The 21,993-nt window shown below is 35.4% G+C and overlaps 3 protein-coding genes and 1 pseudogene across 6 annotated transcripts; 2 read left to right on the top strand and 2 right to left on the bottom strand.

Annotated features, from left to right (window-relative positions):
* The first annotated feature begins 575 nt into the window (after nucleotides 1-575).
* Nucleotides 576-5,485, top strand: LOC140964923 (uncharacterized). Its single transcript, XM_073424912.1, has 7 exons — nucleotides 576-879; nucleotides 1,839-1,986; nucleotides 2,625-2,816; nucleotides 3,244-3,372; nucleotides 4,088-4,257; nucleotides 4,567-4,697; nucleotides 5,076-5,485. Exons 1-7 carry the CDS (start codon nucleotides 591-593, stop codon nucleotides 5,151-5,153), a joined length of 1,137 nt encoding a protein of 378 aa, XP_073281013.1. The 5' UTR covers nucleotides 576-590; the 3' UTR covers nucleotides 5,154-5,485.
* A 2,916-nt stretch (nucleotides 5,486-8,401) lies between these two features.
* On the bottom strand, nucleotides 8,402-11,853 carry LOC140965212 (ADP-ribosylation factor GTPase-activating protein AGD12-like). Of its 3 annotated transcripts, XM_073425337.1 has the most exons (10): nucleotides 11,692-11,832; nucleotides 11,165-11,590; nucleotides 10,984-11,076; nucleotides 10,740-10,821; nucleotides 10,334-10,409; nucleotides 10,036-10,199; nucleotides 9,739-9,877; nucleotides 9,511-9,627; nucleotides 9,308-9,403; nucleotides 8,402-8,761 (listed from the first exon to the last, which is right to left on the bottom strand). In XM_073425337.1, the coding sequence occupies exons 3-10, from the start codon at nucleotides 11,021-11,023 to the stop codon at nucleotides 8,480-8,482; spliced, it is 996 nt and encodes a 331-aa protein (XP_073281438.1). In that variant the 5' UTR covers nucleotides 11,024-11,076; nucleotides 11,165-11,590; nucleotides 11,692-11,832; the 3' UTR covers nucleotides 8,402-8,479. The 3 variants fall into 3 exon arrangements, with proteins under 3 accessions (XP_073281438.1, XP_073281437.1, XP_073281436.1); XM_073425336.1 differs by lacking the exon at nucleotides 11,165-11,590 and having other exon boundaries at nucleotides 11,692-11,853; XM_073425335.1 differs by having other exon boundaries at nucleotides 10,984-11,590.
* A 1,298-nt stretch (nucleotides 11,854-13,151) lies between these two features.
* Nucleotides 13,152-16,037, bottom strand: LOC140964879 (ferredoxin--NADP reductase, embryo isozyme, chloroplastic-like; annotated as a pseudogene).
* A 2,444-nt stretch (nucleotides 16,038-18,481) lies between these two features.
* Nucleotides 18,482-21,723, top strand: LOC140964895 (nuclear transcription factor Y subunit A-7-like). 2 transcript variants are annotated; one of them, XM_073424877.1, is made up of 6 exons: nucleotides 18,482-18,652; nucleotides 18,997-19,044; nucleotides 20,329-20,465; nucleotides 20,713-20,805; nucleotides 20,892-21,056; nucleotides 21,305-21,723. In XM_073424877.1, the coding sequence occupies exons 2-6, from the start codon at nucleotides 19,017-19,019 to the stop codon at nucleotides 21,482-21,484; spliced, it is 603 nt and encodes a 200-aa protein (XP_073280978.1). In that variant the 5' UTR covers nucleotides 18,482-18,652; nucleotides 18,997-19,016; the 3' UTR covers nucleotides 21,485-21,723. The 2 variants fall into 2 exon arrangements, with proteins under 2 accessions (XP_073280978.1, XP_073280979.1); XM_073424878.1 differs by lacking the exon at nucleotides 18,482-18,652 and adding an exon at nucleotides 18,801-18,840.
* Nucleotides 21,724-21,993: the final 270 nt, after the last annotated feature.

Below are 21,993 nucleotides of genomic sequence, written 5' to 3' on the forward strand. Positions count from 1 at the left end.
CTCCCATGCACGTAGCATTTTGCCCCGCATAGCACTGATTTCCAGGTGTTCCATGCCGGTGACTGGCTCTGATACCATTATATCACGCCCCGAGCCGGGGCCCGTGATTGCGTGACTGCACATGGGCCTTTATAGCAACTATTTTGTATTCGTACTCGCTTTACGAAAATGATTAACTCAAGTTGCTATAGAAGTCCATTGTAAACCATTAGAAACTCATTTTAAATATTTGATTTTTTAGATGTGGGACAAAGGTATCACAATCTCACTGATCGACGATATTGTGAATATGGGAGGTCGGTCTGGATGACCTCCCTCTGTCTTCATGTGAATGAGTTGACTTCCTGATGGGCTCTGTCACGAAGATGACCTTCCGAGACTTTCCGAATACCTTTGTGGGCTCTTTTTTTTAGGGCTACCGAGAGTGGGCCGGACCCATCTCCGTTCTGAGGGTATCACTACTCTTTTAGAAATGCAAAATATAAATTATAACATCCTGCGATTTTTTCTGTCCGAAACTTTTAAACAAGATTTTTAGAAATAAAATTATTTCATTGGCGATTAATTTCTTTGAAATTACTCTATAGATAATGGACGATTTGATATTGATTGTGAGTGAGCAGACAAATAAAAAAGAGCAATTTTTCCAAATACAGCGCCCAGAGAGCGATAAAGTGTTCGACTGTTCTTTGATGGGATCCGAGTTTGATGATCGCCCCCGTGAAGAAGGGGTAATTTTGGGCGTGGATGGCGGCACCACTTCCACCGTCTGCGTCTGCATGCCTTTTCTCCCCGCTTCCGATATCGGCCGTTTGCCCGATCCTTTCCCAATCCTGGGCCGTGCTGCTGGGGGTTGCTCCAATTACAACAGCGTTGGAGGTAATTGGGTTTATGACATCCCTTGAACATTCTTAACAGAGACGATTCACTGTCCTATCGGTTTATCGACGATTGATATGCTCAGTCAGTTCCCCGTGTTTCTTTTTTTATATAATCGTTCTTGTTTGTTGACATTTATCTTCCAATTTTCCATATGCCAAACAGCGAGGTTTACATTTACACATGTTTTGCAGCCTTTGTGATAAAAACCCTTTTTTTTACATGCCAGACATCAAAATGTCGCAATTTGACTGTATTCGTCATACCTAAGTCATAACAATCATGGTTATCCGGCACGGCTGTGGAGGTTGTCGTTCCAGATCAATTCAGGGTCATCTCTTATCCAGCTGCGGTTTTTTTAGAAAAAATAAAAAGGTTTAGAAATTTTGAAAAATTCCTGGGAAAACTTTATATCTCTGTCATTTAGAAACAAGGTTTAAGAAATCTTAACACGAAAAAAGAAAAAAGAAAAAAAAGTTCCATGATGTGCGATACTGTTACGTGACGCTGAGAAATAGGTCTGATATGTTAATAAAATTTTCATTTTAGGCCATTGCAATGTAAAACCTGGAACTTTGACCTGGTACACGCCATTGCAGTTCCGACAATGCCTTTCTGGCCATTCCAGCAAAAACCATGCAGTAACCGTAAAACGAAAAATGAGAAAATGGAGATGTTTGATGATGCCAGCATTCTTTTTTTTTTAAAAAAAAAATTGAATGGTTTACGAATCAAATCGATCGATCCAGGGCATAAATCAGCAGAAACTTTTACGATGAAGCCAGAAAAAGGTCATGTTAATTTATCATTTTTTTTATGAACACAAACAGTTTTGGAAATTTATGTTGTTTAGTTCTTTAATTAGGGAAGAGGAAAGATGTCTGGTGTTTTTAATTGTTGAGTTATGTTCATGTATTGTTTAGTGAACTGTCTCATCTATTATGAATTGGGTTTTGTAGAAAGTGCTGCCAGAGAAACACTTGAACAAGTAATAGCAGAAGCTCTAACCAGTGCAGGCACAAGCCATTCACTTGTACGTGCTGTTTGCTTGGGAATTTCTGGCGTGAACCATCCGTTGGATCAGGAAAGGATATTCAGTTGGATGAGGTACTGTACTTCTGTGTAGATTTTGGAATATTCAGTTATATGAAGTGTAGTCATCTTGCAAATATCTTTCATCTCATTTTCCTTTGGCTGCTCAAACATTTGTGTCCTGAATCTTTACATATCTGATGGTTCTAAATGTGGAGTTGACTACTGGTATATAAAAAAAGAAGAGAAATTCTCATGATCATTTCAGATTCTAGATACTGAACTATATTCAATCAGAGTAAGCGGTTTTAAAATCCAGGCACTAAAGGTTAAAAAATCAGCACTTCCCAAAAAATCGAACATTTTATATAATATTTATCTCGTCAAAGAGTAAAAGGCAAAAAGACCATTTAACACCCCTTTCACATTACCCAAATTTTCAAAATCCAAATGGTGGCTAAATTTAATTGGTTGATCTATTTGGGAAATCTGGTGCCAGGACCGAAATGGTTTTGAGTCAAAAGGCCTCAGCAAGCTGCAAGTCTATACTATTAAAGCGTTTCCCATACATCCTTCCCTTTGCATCTAAGGGAACATGCGGCTTGATAAGGATAAGATTTATGGTCTGGATAATGTTATGTAATATGTATCATACAGCTGCTGATTTTGATATTGAGCCCGCAACCTTTAAAATTGCTCATCAATTGTTTCAGGCCTATATTCTCACCTAATGTAAAGATATACGTTCAGAATGATGCAGTAGCGGCCCTTGCAAGTGGGACGATGGGGAAACTTCATGGCTGTGTACTGATTGCTGGAACTGGATGCATTGCTTATGGATTTACTGAGGATGGAAGAGATGCTCGTGCTGCTGGTGCAGGACCTGTATTAGGTGATTGGGGCAGGTAAAATCAACAAGAATTAGTAACCGAAAATCGGAAATTAGATACGTGTCTCTTGGAGAAACATTGTGGTAGTTAAATAAACAAAGTACACACCTTTAATATATTATACATCTATTAAATTGATGATATGTTTTAATATAATTCCAGAAAAGTTGAATTCATATGAATATGATATTTCGGCATTCTTTTCCCCAATAAAGATATAATTTATAAGTTTTTTGTAGCTCACTTCCTTCCTGGTCAGTTTTCTGATTCTTAAATGTGTCTTTAAGAACTCAACGCTTGAGGTAAAAAACACATGCAGTATTTATATCCATGTTGTAGTTGTCGAAGCATAAAAAATTAATTGTGGAGTAAGAGTTTTATGATGTCCATGCACATTCATGTTGCGATTGATGTTTTGATTGACCAATTTTTTTGTCTTCAGTGGTTATGGAATTGCTGCTAAGGGATTAACGGCGGTGGTGAAGGCTCATGATGGCCGTGGTCCAGCTACCATGCTTACAAATTATATTCTACAGTCACTTAGTCTTTCTTCTCCAGATGAAATAATTGGGTATCTCTCTGAATGAACTCTTGACTCATAAATATTTATTCATTTCAGTGCTATGAACAATGAATAAGTGGGCTAGGCATGTTTTTAGTGGTCATAATTAGTTTTTGCCAAGTGTTGCATGGCCAGTAAATTGTTTCATGTATATATTTTTTGAGTATTGATTGGCATGACAGATTTTGACTCCCATTAAGTAATCTACATCTCTGTAAACAACAAGTATATGGAGAAAAGTACACTGCTAAATGCTACAATGTACACATAACTCCTTTTTCGTTCATCAATTGCTGACAGCTTTTTTAACTTGTCGACGATGGGATCTCTTCTTGATTTTCTACACTTAAAAATTATTCCATGAAAGTATTCTCTTGAAAATGCTAACTCGTCAATCTCTTATCTATCCCATTTTAAGTGAGGCAACTATTTGGATTTAATAATGTTTTGTATCCATTCATTTTCTGTTGTCAAGGCCATGATGCTGATATTAAGTATCTTTGAGTCTGAAGAAAGTTTAAATTGTTGGACAAGAGATAGGATAGTCCAGGAAGGAATTTTTTCTTATCGTTCTTTGGGAAAACAACAGAAGGAGCTGAAATTTGTTATTCAATCATGCACTTTGTCTTTTAATTTCCACATCAATATTAATTCTTGTTCATTAGAATTTAGGTGGACCTATTGAAATTCTGCTAGTTTTATTTTCTTGCTTATTTGAATTTAGGTGGACCTATGCAGATTCATCATGGGCTCGAATTGCGGCACTTGTTCCTGTTGTGGTATCCTGTGCTGAAGCAGGTGATCAAGTTGCTGAGGAGATTTTGAGTTATGCTGTTCAAGAATTGGTTTTAAGCGTAAAAGCCGTGGTTCAACGACTACAACTGGCTGGTAAAGGTGTGTCTTCATTTGTCATTGCATTGATATAGTTTCTTAAGGAACTGATCGTTTACTGAGTAAGAATTGATCACCCCAGTCATAGACAGAAAAAGCTGTAGTTGCAGTAATCTTGAAGTAACTGTCTTGTACACCCACCTAATTATCAAATACTAACAATCTTCTCACTTCTGGATTGAGTATTTTATTACTACACATGCAATTATTGGACTCCTGTTTCCTCAAACCACCCTCCGCACAAGTTGCACGGACCTCACCCACTTTCATTCTCAAATATAAAGACCGAAGATGTAATTTTTTACCATGCAGATGGGAAGGGTTCTTTCCCTTTTGTCATTGTTGGTGGAATACTTGAAGCTAAGAAGACATGGGATATAGGGAGAGAAGTTACTAATTCTATTGTGGAGGCTTACCCTGGGGCTTGTCCTATAAGACCGAAGGTTAGCTATCTTCATTCATGCCTAGTAATCCTGGAATGCTGTATGGCCTTGGTGCATTTACTTGATTTAATACTCCCTTCGATTATTTTTTTTTATAATTCTGAGCCCACTGTTCTTATCTTGCCAGAGTGCTATATAAGTGCTTAGGTATCTTGGGTTGATGCTGATTATAGTATTTCTAGTAACATGCTACTGAGAATGCTTAATTTGGGTTATTTTATTTCCTTGGCAAATGGTTGCCAACTATACTTTTATCTTCTTACGGGCGCACAGGCCATAATTTATCGTGTTCAAATTTTCTAAAACAATTCCTCCATTTCATTTTCTTTGCATCCTTTGTCATTTTGCTCAGATCGTGTCCTTGTTTTGGTTCCTCAGATGGAGCCTGCCGTTGGAGCTGCTTTATTTGCCTGGAACTCCGTCACAGTAGAAACTAACTCAACCGGCCACAGATGACGTTGTATATAAATATGTCAAAGTGATGATTTATCATCAGATAATGTAGCTATTGTCTGATACATTTAGTATTGTTTGGGAAATTTAGATGGGTCAAAATTCTTTTTTTACTCTGTTGTTACTGGACAAATTGTCAGAGTGGGAATGATTTAAGTTGCTGTTTAGAGATTGGAGGTGAAGCGACTGCCTTCTGGTTTCTTGAAAATGTTATTCAAGTACAGAGAGCGTGCATACGATTTGTAGCTTTTCTTTTATATGAATTGCTTGTAAAACACTCGGTTCAAAACCAAGCGATGAGATGATGCATTTCTCTATTAGCATATTCCTTTTCAGTCAAATCTCTAGAGTTTCATTACGTGGAGAAGGTCAGATAGTGTGTCCAAATGCAACATTTTAGCATCCAAGTTCTGTTCTTTTCCCCTTAAAATTCGATATCAACTGGTTGCTTAAATTTGATAGCGAACTAATCAGCCGGTATCTTTCTGGTTGACGATAATACCATTTATTCTTTGGAGATATTCTGCACCAACACATCCTGGGAGTTTTGAAGCATCTGCACACCAAACGTTAGAGCAAGGCGAGGCGAGGGATTCTTAGATGTCAAGTTGTTTTATTCAGCTTCTCCTGATTTTTGCTTACCATGTCAAAATTTTGTCACCGCACTATTGTTTTCCTGGGTTAGTTTGAAGCTTACAGTGAGAAATAGTAAAATGTAGATCCAACAACCCATGGAGAGCCACATACAATTCACGTGGACCACATAAAAACAATACATGTGGCACATTGAATTTATAGTGAAGGGTATGAAGAAATCTTTTTGTCGTCTATTTTGTAATTTTGATTCCATCTGATAACATATTTAAATAAAATGGTAAAAACTAATAATATCCTTCAACAACGTATGTTAAGAATATCTGATAAATTAATTGAACCGATAATCTGCTCGTTAAAAAAAAAAGCAAAAAAAAGAAAAGAAAGGAACAAGTTCATGAAATAATGTCTCGAAATCTTTTTATTCCTTTTATTCTATTTTTGAAAATATGCATTTCCAGACAAGATGGTCTCTTTTCTGTTATTTTTGTTTTTGTTTTCCCAAGAAATGTTAGACCAAAAAGTGTAGTATTTTTCCTGCAAATAGCATGCATGCAGTCACACGCAAGGAAATACAACTTTTAACTTTACGAGGAAAAGGTAAACAAGAAAATTAAATTGAAGGACAATCCATGAAAAGGGTACCTAATTATTAAATATCACAAGCAACATCTTCGCATCCAAATTCCTGTTTTGTACAATGATGGCTAAGAAACAAGAAATTTAGTAATATTAATAGCTTTGTTGTCATCTGTCAAGACTCAAAAGTAGGTACCAAAGAGAAGCGGTATTGATTGCCAATGGGGCCTTCAAATTTAATGCATTGCTGCATAACACAATTCTTGAAATCGAAAGTTCCCCCAACTCAATTGAATCCTTTTGGTCAATTACCATTCATAGCAGTTGAACATGGGAGGTCTCTCTCTCTCTGTATATAAACTAGCCTAGTCTGAACTAGCTAGCTGCCTACTCATCGACTGTCATTAAATTTTTGAGTCTGGGTACATACATGGAGTACTCCAGCTCAGTCCCACCACAAGTGACCGTTAGTCCAACGGGCCGTAGATTGATCCCCTATGATACAAATTACAAAAGTTATGTTTGATTGTAAAATTTGATTGGTTGTTTTGTTTTTCCCATAATGATTTAATTATGTACTTGATCATATCAAGCTTATATTTCTTTTTCTGATTTCAGAAAAAATAACAAGATGGGTGAATTATTTTGAGGATCATTTATGTTGACAGGTGGGAAAAAGAAACCTACGTGAGAAACCATCAAAACAGAATACTATTCACCCAAACTTGGCAACCTGCAGATCAAAACTCCAAGCTAAAAGAGATAGCTACACCTCGGAGAGCAGTTGGCTCTTTGAACTAAACGCAGTAACCATGGCGAAAGCTGGTTTTTTGCGCCCTCGATTTACAAGGCCATGGCTTCTCAGAAGAACCATACGATCATATCCCAGATATTCACCCCTTGGTCGATGACTGCGTGCATTATTTTGACTCAGTTCATTATGTTAATCCAAATCTTCCACGCTAACTCTACGGTGAGTCTTTAGGTGGTACCATTGCCATACTCATATGCTTGAAGCAAAAAAACAGAATGGAAAGGCTTGATCCTGAGTGGTGCAATGTGCGAGGTTTCGAGGAAGTTTAAACCGGTTTGGCCGACAGAGAAGTTGCTACCTGTAGCTGGATATGTTGCTCCATCTCGGAGAATTGTGATCACCAGCGCTCCGTTGAGTAAAGCTTACAAGGAAGATTGGAAGAGGAAACTGGCAGAAAATAGCCCACATCGACTTTCCGGGAAGCCAACTGCAACATCTGCACTGCAGTTCATGAAAACTGTGAAAATATAAAAAGAAGATGCCATTTATTGTAAGTGCCGTTGCTGGTTATGCATGGCGGAGACGATATAATATGCGATCCTGAAGGGGCTAAATACCTGTATGAAACAGCAAGTAGCAAGGACAAGAATTCGAAGATCTTGGGGGGCGTGTGGCATCATTTGATTAACGAACCAAATAAAAAATTAGAAAATATTTTTAACACTATATATGATGGCATGGATAGAAGTAAGAGCTGATTCAACAATAACCCAGTAGGGCTGAAAGTAGCATAATACTGAAGTTTCTTATTATTAACTTTGAAATGCGTTCCCTACATGCACAGAACGCTGCAAATTGATCCATATCACGCTAATTTTAATTCATATATTACTAGTAAACCATTGGTTTCATGGATCAAGAATGAACTCGTCTTCTGAGTGAGATCGTTTACGAGTAGCTCGGTCAAAATTGAACTTGAGCAAGATCGGAAAATCAAGCTCAAATCCAGGTCGAGCGGCCACTTCGAGTTGAGCTAGGCGCTCGAACTCGAGGTTCGCTAAAACTGGTTGAGCTCAAATTCGTGTTACTTTCAAATACTTGATTCAAGCTAAGGCTTGAAAATCATTAGTTGACCCACCTAAAGCTCGAGTTCAAATATTACCTTCTTCTTTCTACGTCAAGCTCAAGTATTTTTCAGCTCCGATGCATCCCTGGTCTTGATTTGGGTTCGTCTCAAGTTTAAAGGAAGATTTGTCCGGATAGTACAGTACAAAAATAAACAGTACTCAGATGAGAAAAAAAAGTAAAAGAAAAGAAAACATAATTTTCCCAATCAAAACTTCATAAAATTTATCTTCAGTAACTGGACTGTTGAAAAAGATGAAAATAGTATTATATACATCTATTGGTCAAGACAAATCCACTCAAGTTCAAGTTCTAATTCTCCAGATTCTACATTTTGTAGCTTGAGGGAAATAGCCTGCTTCACTTTACCATCAACAATATTAACAGTGCTGTCTTCTAGCAAAGCATTGTCGTGTGATTTCAGCCATTTCCCAATTTGCATGTTTCCAAACATTCCAGCATCTCCAAATGCAGTTGCAGAAGTTATCATTGGCTGAATATCTATCTCCGCTTCCCCCATAATATCATCCGCAGAAAACGTATCATGATCGTAAACTTGCTGTTAAATTTATGGAAGAAAAACAATTAGCACCATAATTGTACAAGGCTCAATCATGTACTATAAATGGGTTGGCAACAGGGGAAAAATCTCTAATTACATGTATAATCATTTTGAAAGTGCGACTGTCAAGAGCGCAACAATTGCCTGCTGTCGCTCTATGTGACCATCAAGCTGGTACAACAATCAAAACATGGCATTTGGATTGACTTTCAATTTGAAAGATTTAAGTTGTACCACTACGGTCAACCATAGCTTCTATACAGCTATAAATACTCAATCCTACAATGGGTAGGACACCCAAGCTCACGTGGGTTAATTCCCATAAAATACAAATTTGTGTTGTGTGGTGTATAGATTCAAATGTAGTTCATGGATTGCTATATGTTTTAAAAGAAATAAAGTATACAATAGTCACCAACTATAGCTATTGCTACAGTGGGAGTTGCTCGGTCATACCGTAAGTTTTGTCCCTCTTCAATATGCTAAATTGGCCTCTCAATGAAGTTTTGGATTTGATAGACTTAACAACAAATAAAGGATTACCAGCTTGATGGAACCATAATCTTGTGGAACAGAAAGCATGAGTTCCTCATTCCAGATTGGATTCAAATTGCTTTTAATCACAGTTGTTTGTGCTTTCTGAGAACAAGGGAAGCAGCATGCAAGGTGTAAGAAACTCGTAAATATATGGAATTGAACTGACTGAAAAATTGAATGTTTTTGAGAAATTGAAATGATATATTAACCTGCTGCCCAAGAGTCAAGACAACATATGGATCACTTGAAAGCATATCTCGGACAGCTAAATTTGTTCCTTTAAGCACAAAAATCTTCAACATTCCAATAAATTCCACCATGCCTTCCTGTGGATCAGATTTGAAATAATCTTTAAATAAGTAAGTTCACGAGAACTCCAACTGGTGCATAATTATATATCACCTCCTTACGAAACCAATATAGTCGATCTAACATACCGATTTTTGTGACGAAGCTGAAGTTCGAAAACTATCCATGATCTTCCTGGATAAACTTGCTTGCAAAGAATGCTTTTTGGAAGCACCTGACATTATACGCAGGCTTGGTTTCAGAAATTCTTGAAGCTCGTACTTGGACCTACAACATACAAGTTAAGAATTGTAAAGCAGTGGTTAGCCACATATTTATTTTTAGTCTTACAGGTGGATAAAGTGACATGTTCTGCAAACAATAGAAGAAACAACCACCGGTCTTCATCTCAACGAAAAGGTACAACAATTACCATTTAAACCCACCTGATAAATCTTGAACGCTCTTCATGGGTAGAGTCAGGTCCAGGTTTCGACACTCCTTCAGGAATATAAGCCTCGTAAATAGAATTTGCCGACGCATTTCCACCAACCTCGATCATTGCATCAATTTCGTCATCAGACCATTCATCTAATGTCACGGACAAAACCTGTAGGATAGAAATTTACGAGGTAAAAACAAAAGGAATCAAAGACATTAAGAAAAACATAAACTAAATGGGAGACACTTCAGAGGTTAGGGTAAAGAGCTTGTAAAGGAGTATGAAATTCCTGAAGCAATCACCTTAGAAATATGAGTACCAAGGCTTCTGTGGACTCCACAACACTTCAAGCATATAAACACTCCAATATTTGCTGACCTGAAGGAGGGAAAGAACAATTGATAGACCATAGCCAGGAACAAATGAATTCTCTTTGAAAGTTTTAGATATCTTCGTCTCCAATCCATCATCAATCTTTTAAAAGCATCAACTCTCCTTTCTAACAGAACTTTTTAATTATTTTCTGTTTAAAACAAGCTATCACAACAAATACAGGGAAGAAGACCACTGAATCTGCTGTCTCTGATCACTGGTAAAGGGCAAAGGCAAGCATCTTGAATCCCTAAGGCCACATCTACGGGGGAGGCCAATAACTATATCTTTCTTAAGAAAATCAACATCAGTAATTTCGAAGTGTTAGGAACTTACGCCCATTTTGGGTCTGGAGCACCACAATCTGCACATTTGCGGTTATCACGTTGACTCAGAAGATCTTTCAATCTTCGTTTACCTGTACAAATTCCAGTAACCAGAGTAACATGGATAAACTGAAGTCTGGGAATAAAACCACGGTGATGAACTTTCGTTTCCTATTTTTCCCTTTTCCTCTCTTTTTTACAGACTCAAGCTATTAATATTTTCTTCAGAATTGTAACGAGGCACAGAACCATACCTGAAGATGGTCGTCCCAAGGAAGATGGATGGCTGTTCATAGCTTTCTTGCAATAATACTATTTATCAATTCAAATAATATTTGAATAAGAACCTGCACATAAATAGCACCGAAGATGGAGATTTAATCCAATTTGTCAGTCCTAACATTTACAATGTAGAGACAAGCAGTATATACGTACAAAATGATAACAATCCATCATTTCCTAACTTGCAGGCCGAATTCCAAAATAAATGAGCAATTAGCAGGACACAAAAAAAAAAACGTGAATCCATGGTAGCAAGATGGAAAAACGTCCTTGAAATGGCAACAAACAATCCATTAAACAAAACAAACATTGTAAACGTGATCCATGAAACAGAACCCATTAAATCGACGAGTAGATCCCAGAAGCAAAATTAAAACCTCGGCTCCACCGCACAAACCCATCGCAAGAAACTGGAAATTTATGACACGAATGAAATCAAAAGGAAAAATCAACCGATCTTGAGATAGGCCCAGATAATGTTGCGGAATAAAGATTGAATCTTTAATCATGAAAGCGTTCATTACGCAGATATATTCCATATCTTCGCTTTTGATCTCGTACAAATCGAAACGAACAGCTCTATAAACATAGCGTGATAAAGAATTCGTACCATTTATTCCTTGGCAAAAAATTTAATTTAAAAGAAAAAAAGGATCCAAAAAAGGATTCGGAATCCTTACCTTTTATATCCGTAACAACAATTGCTTAAACTCTGTTGGAATCCTTGGAAAGAAAAGGAGAGAGGATGATAACTAATACAGGTTTATGGTTGGTGAAAACTGGAACAAAGGTGGCCGTTTTTATTGTCATTATTATTACAGCTTTTTATCTTTCGGCCATGTATTTATTGATTTAACAGCGGCTTTCTATTTTCTCGCTCCCTCTTTTTTATCAAAAAAATTCAATATTTCTTTTTTTTTGTTTGGAAAAAATACAATTTCTGAAAAATAAACTATTTTTCCTTTTGACATAATTATACTTTTAACTCAATTGTTGGTAACTCAAAGAAAACTTAGTTATTATATTCTGTTATATCTTACATATAATATTTTAACATAAAACTCTTATACGTTTGTTTCACATATCAATTTTGTGTGACGAATTTTCTACTCGATCAGACTCATGAAAAAATAATATTTTTATTTCAAAATTGTTACTTTACATTCAATGTAGGGGCATGATCAACTGTCTCATAAAATATTTAATTACTCTATTTTAAAATATATATTTTTGGAATAATTTATGATATAATTCAACACATATTTTTCGAAATAAAATCAAACATATATATAATGTTTTATTTCTCAACAATATTTATTCAACACTGTTTCACAAAATTAGCCAAAAAAAAAAAACAAAGAAAAAAAAAACCCGTTATTAATGTATTTAAGAATTTTATAATTTATAGGAGGAGTGATAAATTGTTCCAAGTTCACGATTCAAGAAAATTAATTCATACCATTTGAACAATGTTAAAAATTAAAGATTTTAGGTTCTTTGGAATAATATTATTTTCAGGTTATTATATCGAGTATTAGTTAACGAGTTGGAGCAGAATGATAATGGGATGAAAGTGTAATCTCATCAAATAAAATATAATGTTGACCAATTTCAGAACACACATTGTTTCAAGCACCCAATTAATCGGAGAGTTGACATTTAATTCAATGGAAAAGTGGTGGGATCGCTCAAGCATTGTTATTTTCAAATGAGTTCTAAATGATGAATAAATAATTATATATATTTGTTTCAAATAATATTTGCTTCAAATTCTAGAAATGATTGAAATTATACATCATTGTGCTATCTTCCATAGATATGGATTTATTGTCTATATATCGTATATCATTCGTTATTTCATCTCACTAATCAAATATTTATTGAACGTGACGGAAAATACAATCAAATAATTGTTTTTCGATTAATGAAAATATACATGCGGTGTCTCCCAATATAGAATGATCCTCAAAATGGCCGTGGCCTCCCAACGCAGAATGGTCCATAACGCTTTAGCAATTATGAAAGTTGCAATATTAAATTTTGCAGATAAAAAAGGGGAATTCCATCCCAAGCAATCCTCTATTGCATGAAATAACCAAACATACGAAATAACAGATGAAGAAACCTCAGATTTATCTTCAGAAGTTACCAAAAGATATTATTTAGCATATTTCTGGTGCATATTGATAAATTCTTTTCATCAAGAAATGGACAGGTGAATATAGAAAAACCAGCAAAGTTTGCTCCACCCGACCAAAAAATTCTTAAACAACTTACAAGAAGAAAAAAGAAAAAGTAACCCGCGCCCCTTCAAAAGGAAGGGTCAAGCCAGAGTGACTCAATTCTCAGTAGACTTCAACATGCCATTGTTTGTTCTTTTTCAGTTTTGATAGCTTCTCATCCCAGCTTTCTCCTCTTTTTCCCGACCTTTTTCAGCGTGTCTTGAATCCCACGCATCATCCCTTTAAGCCCACAGAAGTAAATGTGTGCCCCATTATCCAATAGTTTGAAAACTTCATCACCGTACTCTTCGATTTTATCCTGGACGTACATCTTGCCTCCACTCCTATTCTTTTGTTCTTGGCTAAGGGCACGGTCGTACCTGAAATTGCCAGGGTGTTCTTGGAGATACTTGGTGAATTCGGCATCGTAAAGAAGGCTATCACTATTAGCCACCCCAAGGAAAAGCCACGCAAGGCCATTAAACTTGAATGTGGGAACGTTCTCCATGAACATTCGTCGAAGATAGCCTCTATAAGGGGCCATCCCAGTGCCAGTGGCAATCATTATATGAGTTGCATTTGGATCATCTTCAGGAAGAATCATTATCCAGCCAGAAGGACCTATGAATAATTAGAAAGTTAAGAAAAAAGACTGAAAACTAAAAATCAACTGAAATAAATATATATATTACATTAAATATATGGATGCACACATACTTCATATTCTAGAGTAATTCCATGAGTAGGATTGACTAAAATAAGTTCAGAACAAAACGTACAACTCCCCGATGAGATGACAAATGAAGACATCTAGAGGATTCAAATAGACAACCAACAACTATTTTCATAATAAATGATCTCGCAGCATGCTAATTCAGTTATTTACAACAGTTGATGATACTATGTATTTTCCTTTTTCAAATTAAATAGCAACCTAAATAGCCTCGTTTTTTCCTTCTTTGAGGAGTAGTAGTTCAGGGAATAAGAAAGCAAAAAGAAGAAAAGGAAAAGTTCACTTCACAATGACAATATTATTACTGTAAATAAAATGTCATGCAAGTGCAAAATGTAGATATTCATGGACTTAAAACTCTGATAGCAATATCCAGACTTAGTACACATAAACCATACAAATTTAAAGCTTACCTGTGATTAAAATCTTGTCCACTGGCTTTGAATCGCATAAAAAGTTGCTGCATACTCCTTTTTTTGAAGGGACTTCTTTTACAGTTTCAGGGTCATAATAGACAGCTCGTCGAACACACAAACTTGCTGTCTTACCATCAAAAAGTCGCCATACCTCGTAGATGCTATTGAATATGATCGAACATTGTGGGGATTACCTGGCATTTTAGGGTTCTCACCCTGAATGAAGAAATAAAATCACGATGAAATTTGTGCACCATGAACGACGTTTAGCCACTGAAATGCAGAGAAACCACCTGTATTAGAATGGGAAATTTCGTAAAATATTATAGAGGATAATGAGACAAGATCCCTTTCACTTCATTTTTCATATCAATGAAGGTAGTGTTCTTGATGCGGCATGATTCATCCTTTCTTTTCCAACAAACTAGTTTTACTTTTAAAAATGAAATAAATATGCCAATATTTTACTTTTATATGGTGGCAATATAGATAAGATTAGTTAAATAAAAAAAATGATTATTTCAACAAATCTGGTATAGCAAAAACCAATGCTTGCTCAACTGAACGATTCCAAGATTTAGTTCAGTGGTGATACTGTGGTCTATTCTTTCTGGCAGAAGCAAAAATGATTTAAAGAACATACGGGAGGTATAACTCCATAACTCTGTCCTTCCCAGTAGGGAACATTGCCACCATGGTCAATCACAACGTGACAGGTCTCTCCAGGAGCTTTGGGGCCAACAAGCCTTTCAACGGAGACAATAGTTGCTGCATATGGACCCTTGTTCTTGTACAAGTGAAGTGGCGGTTCTTTGGCATCTTCTAAACTTAGAGGTTAAATTACCACCTTGGGTTTGCTAGCTTGTTGAACTGGCATGCGAACAACAAATTGAGACATTGAATTCGGTCCTGAGTTTGCATATTTAAAGTCCAGAAATAAGCCAGAAGTATGTGATTTGTCATGGAAGGATAGATTATTCCTCTGCAATAGAACGAGATTAATCAGAATAGCAATGACAATCAAGCTATTAAAGTTTCAAAACTCAAACACATCATGAGTTTATTTCCTAGTAGATCCCAGCAAATATGTAGATTATTGACAGAGTCCCCCCAAGAATGTGATTTTGAACAACTGAAACAACATTAAACCGATATCCTTGATATTTCAGGGGTTATACCAAAACTCTGCTCCAGATTCTCGAATGATCATAACAACATAAAATATTTGGCACTAAGATTTCACTAAAACAAAGACATTAAGTTCACAGGATATCAAACTTGAAGCGGCTAGAAAAACAAATCTACACAAATAGCCCAGGGAAAAAAAAGTAAGTTTCACACCACACGACAACACTTTCAAGATCAAAATTGCATATCTTTACATGAGAAGCACAATGAAAACAAAGGATAACTGCATAAATAAAAACAAAAACCTTAAAAGACAGATCTTGGGAAAGTGGAATCACTACTGATCGAGACAGCAGCTGGGACCTGCAAGAAAAGAAAATACTCTCCTAAATTTAACATGGAATCGTTTCTAACAGCCGCCAAAAACAAGAAAAATAAATCCCAGAAAGAAACGACAAGCTGGATCATGCCAACTCTTTACCTGATAGACAGCTGAATGAGCCACGATCGGATCAAACAAAATTGGGGGGTGGGGGGGGTGGTTTCGATACTTTCCCGAGAGCCGATGACGTACTATGTTGACAATTGCGAGGATTAAAACTGATATTATATTAAAATAATCAAACTAGATATGATTAAAAAAAAAACCAAAAGAGAAAAAGGATACTAACTCAAAAAAATTTCCATTAAATAACTAAATCGAATATTGAAAATTTTATATTTTATAAATAAACCTTACTAACTCAATTACCATAACGAAAAATTATATATGCGAGTTAAATACACATACATCCTCGAAGTTTATCATAATTACAAAAAACACCACTAGTTTAAAAATTATAAACACCTCCCCTCGTATTTTTACCAAGCTTACATTTACACCCGTTAATTATAAATATTACATATACTTCCCCATAGTATTAAAGAGTTTGAATATTTTAAAAATTAATTTATGAAAAAATATAAAAAAAAATTGAATAAAATTAAAATTAAACCAAAATATTGTAAATTTTTATTTTGGTTGTGAATGTTAAGACTCAAAATATTACATCTAACCAAAATAAATTTACAATTTGGATTTTTAATTTGTTGTTTCATTTATTTAAATTTTTTTGTTTAGATTTCATTTAAATATATTAAAAATAAAGCTAAATTGAACTCATTTATTGAATACTCATATATGAGAGGTAATCATAAGAATGAGATATATTTCAGGCGATGTGTATATAATTTTTAAAATTAAAAGATGTAAATGTAAGTTTGACAAAATAGTAGTTATTTTATGTTTGAAACTAGGGCAGTTAGGTCATCTCCAATCACAAAATCTATTTTGGTGTAATTTTTACGCTAAAATAGTGCGATTTCTGCATCAAATACAGCATTCATCTACAACCCATTTACTTCAAATCTTACATCAAAAACAATATTCTCGAAATATTCTTTTTATTTTACATATATTAATTATTATATTTCATTTAATATATTTTTAATTATGACTAAGATTTTATTATTAATAAATTTAAATAATTATATTTAAGTTTATAATTTAATTAAACATTTTTATTTATAATTATATTTATTATAAATCATTAAATCAAATTAGTCCTTAATTAATAATAATTAACATAAATAAATATTTTAAAAATCAACAATTATTATTTTTAAATTTATATAATTAAATATTTAATTATTAAAATAANACCAAAACACCGAAATGGTGCAGCGTTTGAGATGGTCTTATGGTTGATGTTGGGTGTCATATGCCTGATTTGGTACATATACTAGGTTTTCAAAGAATATCGTATACTATATTGAAAAATTTTGATACTAAAAAATGAATACCAATACTGTACAGAAATTTTTATTAAGTTAGTGTTATTCACATCAAAATAGCGAAATTTTTTAAATGTCATTTTTTTTCAATACCGAAATTAACTTTATATTATATTTTTTAAAATATATGAATTTTTTTCGGTGTTTCTGCTAATGTCACATTGATATCGAAAAGTTTGGTACGATGTCGTATAGTACCAAAATTTATGACATACTTTTAAATTCAGTACGTGCGATATTTTGCTATACGATATATACGATGTTAATGAATGTTCCATATTTTTTTTACCTCTAGTTGTCATGAAAACGGAGAAGCCTCTTGGACGGTTGGACCACAACTCTCCCAGCCACTCGTTACATTATGCTGCCAATAGTGAACCTCCCGAGGGAGGCCGTAAAAAAAAAAAAAAAAAATTTAGTGTGCTTAAAATTTTAAAAAAAATGTTAAATTGTAAAATACACAAAAAATCACATATTAATGCATACAAATTCAAAAATAGAAGAGAGTAGTTTCATCTTATAAGAAAATAATTTTTTTTCATGGGTTCCCTTTCTAAAATAAAGTCGAAAATATGAGTAAAGTTAAGTTCAATAGCGATAACCAACTACTTATAACTTGTTTGATGTCAAATTTGAAACAAATTATTAAGTTCGAGATCGGATTGTAACAAACTAGTCCTCAATTTTTTTTAAAAAAAAGTATGGAAAAACAATAGAATTTCTATTGTAATAGAAAATTCAAAAACTGAATTAACAAAAGTTTCGATTTAATACGACAACATTTCTTTTTATTTTGGCAAAAACTTATGTGAGACGGTCTCACAGGTCGTATTTTGTGAGACGGATCTCTTATTTGGGTCATCAACGAAAAAATATTACTTTTTATACTAAGAGTATTACTTTTTATTGTGAATATCGGTAGGATTGATCCGTCTCACTGATAAAGATTCGTGAGACCGTCTCATAAGAGACTTGTTCTTTTATTTTTTATTGGTTTTAACTTTTTTTGAAAATAATAATACATGATTTTATTATTGTTTTTTTCTCGAAGTTACCACAAGTAAAAAAAAAAGATCAGAATAATAACCTGGGCTGCAGTGAAAGTACTAATTTAAGTTAAAAATAGAATTCTCTTTTTTTCCATCGACATTTTAGCCTCCCCTTTTCGAGATCCGTACTACACAGCCAATCTCAACCTGCATCCAACCACAGAGAATAAAACCTCGAGCGACACTGGGCGAGATCCAGAGAGGCACCAGAGAATTATTGCCGGTTTGACGATTCGTGAAATTGAATTCATCTCATCCAGGTAAAATTTTCCAAACCCGAACCCTAATCAGCTGATTTTTCAAATGTATTGCTATTGTTTTTAATATAATGGTGATGAATGTAAATCGGATACTAAATTCAGTAATTCACTGTTTTGAATCTTCGCTGCTTCTACACGTAATGTTTGGATGAAGTCTGTAGATTTTTCCGGAAAAATTGCGTGCTTAGGTGAGCTGATCCATTGTGAATTTGTGATGGAAAAGTCTGTTGGGGATGATCAGATTAATAGTTTTTTTGGTCTGTATGCGTGTGAAGAAGAATTATTAGTTTTTGGGTGTACAATAAATAATGTTTACTGAAATTTTTTGTGGCTCCTGGATGTAGGTCGTTGAGACGAGCGCATTATGACCTCCTCCGTTCACAACCTTGCTGGTAAGTTGCAACGTAGTTTTTCTCGTTTTATCCTACTGTAGAATTTTGTGTATAAGTTTATACGAACCACTGAATTGCTTGAAAATGGGAAGCCACGGTACGAACTTTTGGTTTGTCTTGAAAAGACTTCTATGCTCATTTGTCAATGCTCTTATTAGGCTTATATATGTTATCACGTGCAACAAATAGAATTCCTCAGAACATTCTCAATCCTTCTGAATATGTCCTATCATTTTGTTTTAAAGAACCCTCTGCACTTTGCGTACATATCATGGATTGAATTACACTATGGTCTTCTTTCCCATACTATATGCGATTTCTAAGTTGTTTAACAACTTTCCTCCGCAATGCTGTGCACTGAGGAGCAAGGGTCACAAGGATTTAAAAAAAAACAAATGAACACAGCTTCTAGATCTGATTTTTATGCTTAATTTCCTGTAAACTCGGAACAGATAGATCTAACATGGGTTATTGAGATGATTTCTTATTCTCATATAGTACGAGATATTAGAATGTTTCATCAGTGATATTTAACAATCAAAGGTTACTATTTGGATCAAAATATGTGAAACCGCTGAAACCCAGGTACCTATATGTAACGACCATGGGCCATAGGTCGGCCAACATGAGCCTCAACTTACACCCATGCACCATTACTTGTCATGAGTCTACTCATAAAATATCTCACCCTTGGAAAGTGGTTTTTTTCGCCTCTCCCAACACTTGAACCCAAGATCTCCAGTACCTAGATTCTTAAAGTGTTGGTACCAATTGAACAATTTTTTTCGTAACGACCATGTGTCGTAGGCTGACCCAACATGAGTCTCAGTCCATACTCATGTACCACTACTATTCATGGGCCGTAGGTTGGTCTAACATGAATCGTAGCCCATGCCCATGCACCGTCACTCATAGACTATCTCACCATTGGAAAATGGTTTCTTTCGCCTCATTCAACACTTGAACTCAGGACTTCCAGGGTTAAGTACCCAGATTGTTAAAGTGTTGGTACTAATTGGGCGCATGGGCTACGACCCATGACCAATAGTGGTGCATGTATATGGACTGAGGCTCATGTCGGACCAGCCTACTTCCCATGGTTGTTACGCTACAGATTTCGGCATATGTTTTGGCAATGAATTTTATGTCACTTCGTTCAAATAATTGGAAGGATAAGCCTGTGTTGGTTCTTGTCGGGCTTGATTCTCTTTTATTTTCCAATTTATGGACTTGTTTATTTTATATAATCACGTATGGGTCATCTAATTAGTATATTGGTTTCAGAGAATGGCGAGGGTGAGGAGCAACAAAAGCTCACGGAATCCCAAACCCAGTCTTCTTCCATGGCCAACGGACATCCTGGTATACCACCGACAATGCACTATGCGGCTACTGCTCAAATTGGCGTTGAAAATGTTATGGTATTATTTAATGCTGGTCGTTTTGCATGTTAGTTTGTTAAGTGTCAAGTTCAAATTTGATTTACAAAATCCTCTGTTTCTCATCTCCTTTCTTAGATATCAGATGCTTTCAATTATCTTCCATACAGCTCGTGCTTTTTTTCCCAATTAGTTAAATTTTCGTGGAAATCATGTTATCGAGTTTGCAGGCTGGCTGGTACTTTCCTGTTCTGTTATTTCATTTCACCTGAAGAATTATATCTTGCAGGCACAGACGGCTTACCCATATCCAGATCCTTACTACAGAAGTCCCTATGAAACACAACCTTATCCAGCACAGCTTTATCCTTCACAGCCTTTGGTACTTTTTACGTTAATGTCCACTTTTTATTATAATGTTGGCAGAGATGTTTCTGAATGTTTCAAATCTGTACCTTCTCAATTAAGGTCCACCTTCAGTTGATGGGAATTCAGCAGGGTGGTGTTCCTATGCCATCAGGCACAGTTGAGGAGCCTGTCTTCGTCAATGCCAAGCAATATCACGGTATCATGCGGCGTAGACAATCTCGTGCAAAGGCTGAGTCAGAAAACAAACTTTTGAAATCTAGGAAGGTATTTCATGAGCATTGTACGTTTTCTTGTCTGGACAACCATCGTTTAATTTATTATTGGTTTCATCATTCATGTTTTTTATTCAATGAACTAGACTGGTATCGTTTCTAAGTGAGTCATGTTTTTAGACCTTTAAAACCAGGCATCATTTCACTGAACGGGTGCCAAGAAACAGTTTATTTTTGCTCATAAGATGCTGTCTCTGAAAAATCTGAACTCAAGATTTACCCATTTGAACAATATTGCAGCCATACTTGCATGAATCCAGGCATTTGCATGCGCTGAGGAGAAACAGAGGAACAGGAGGTCGTTTCCAGAAGAAGAATGAGAACCAGCAAAACAAGGAGGAATCAAGTGATAAATCAAAGAACAACATCAACCTCAACTGTGAAAAGGAAGCTCCTAATTCTTCAGAAAGTGCTTCTTGAAGATAAAGTACAAGGGTCAGTCACCCCAAAAATTTCTTTTAGTGGGTTCTGCTGCTTCCTTTATGGTTGCATTTGGCGGGGGTTAGATGTGTGTAAATCAAGTAATAGGTTTTTGTAGGGAACTGTGGGATTGCAACGTATCAAGAATTTCAGAATTGCATTGTTACCTTTTCAAGTAATGGTGTAACTTGAGTTCTCTCCCTTGTTTGATGGAACATTTGCCATTGTTGATTACTTTATTTTACAATTGAACCTTGTTTTAGAGTATAGCAGAAATTCAAGGCGCCAAAAGTGTCCAATAAATTTTCAGGAGTAGAGTGAGGCTTGGACGCTGTATCATGTCGTAATCTGAGGTAATTCTGTAAAGCGGAAGTAAGAGAGACTGATTGTAAGATTTGCAATTTCGGGTTTATAACCTTCACCTGTATTCTCATCATCGAAGATATTCTGAACCAATCTAGCTCCTGTCTCTTTTCTTTTTTCAGCTGGGAAAGGTTCAGAGGAGATTG

Source organism: Primulina huaijiensis, chromosome 18, assembly GCF_012295235.1.
Source record: "Primulina huaijiensis isolate GDHJ02 chromosome 18, ASM1229523v2, whole genome shotgun sequence".
Taxonomy (NCBI): domain Eukaryota; kingdom Viridiplantae; phylum Streptophyta; class Magnoliopsida; order Lamiales; family Gesneriaceae; genus Primulina; species Primulina huaijiensis.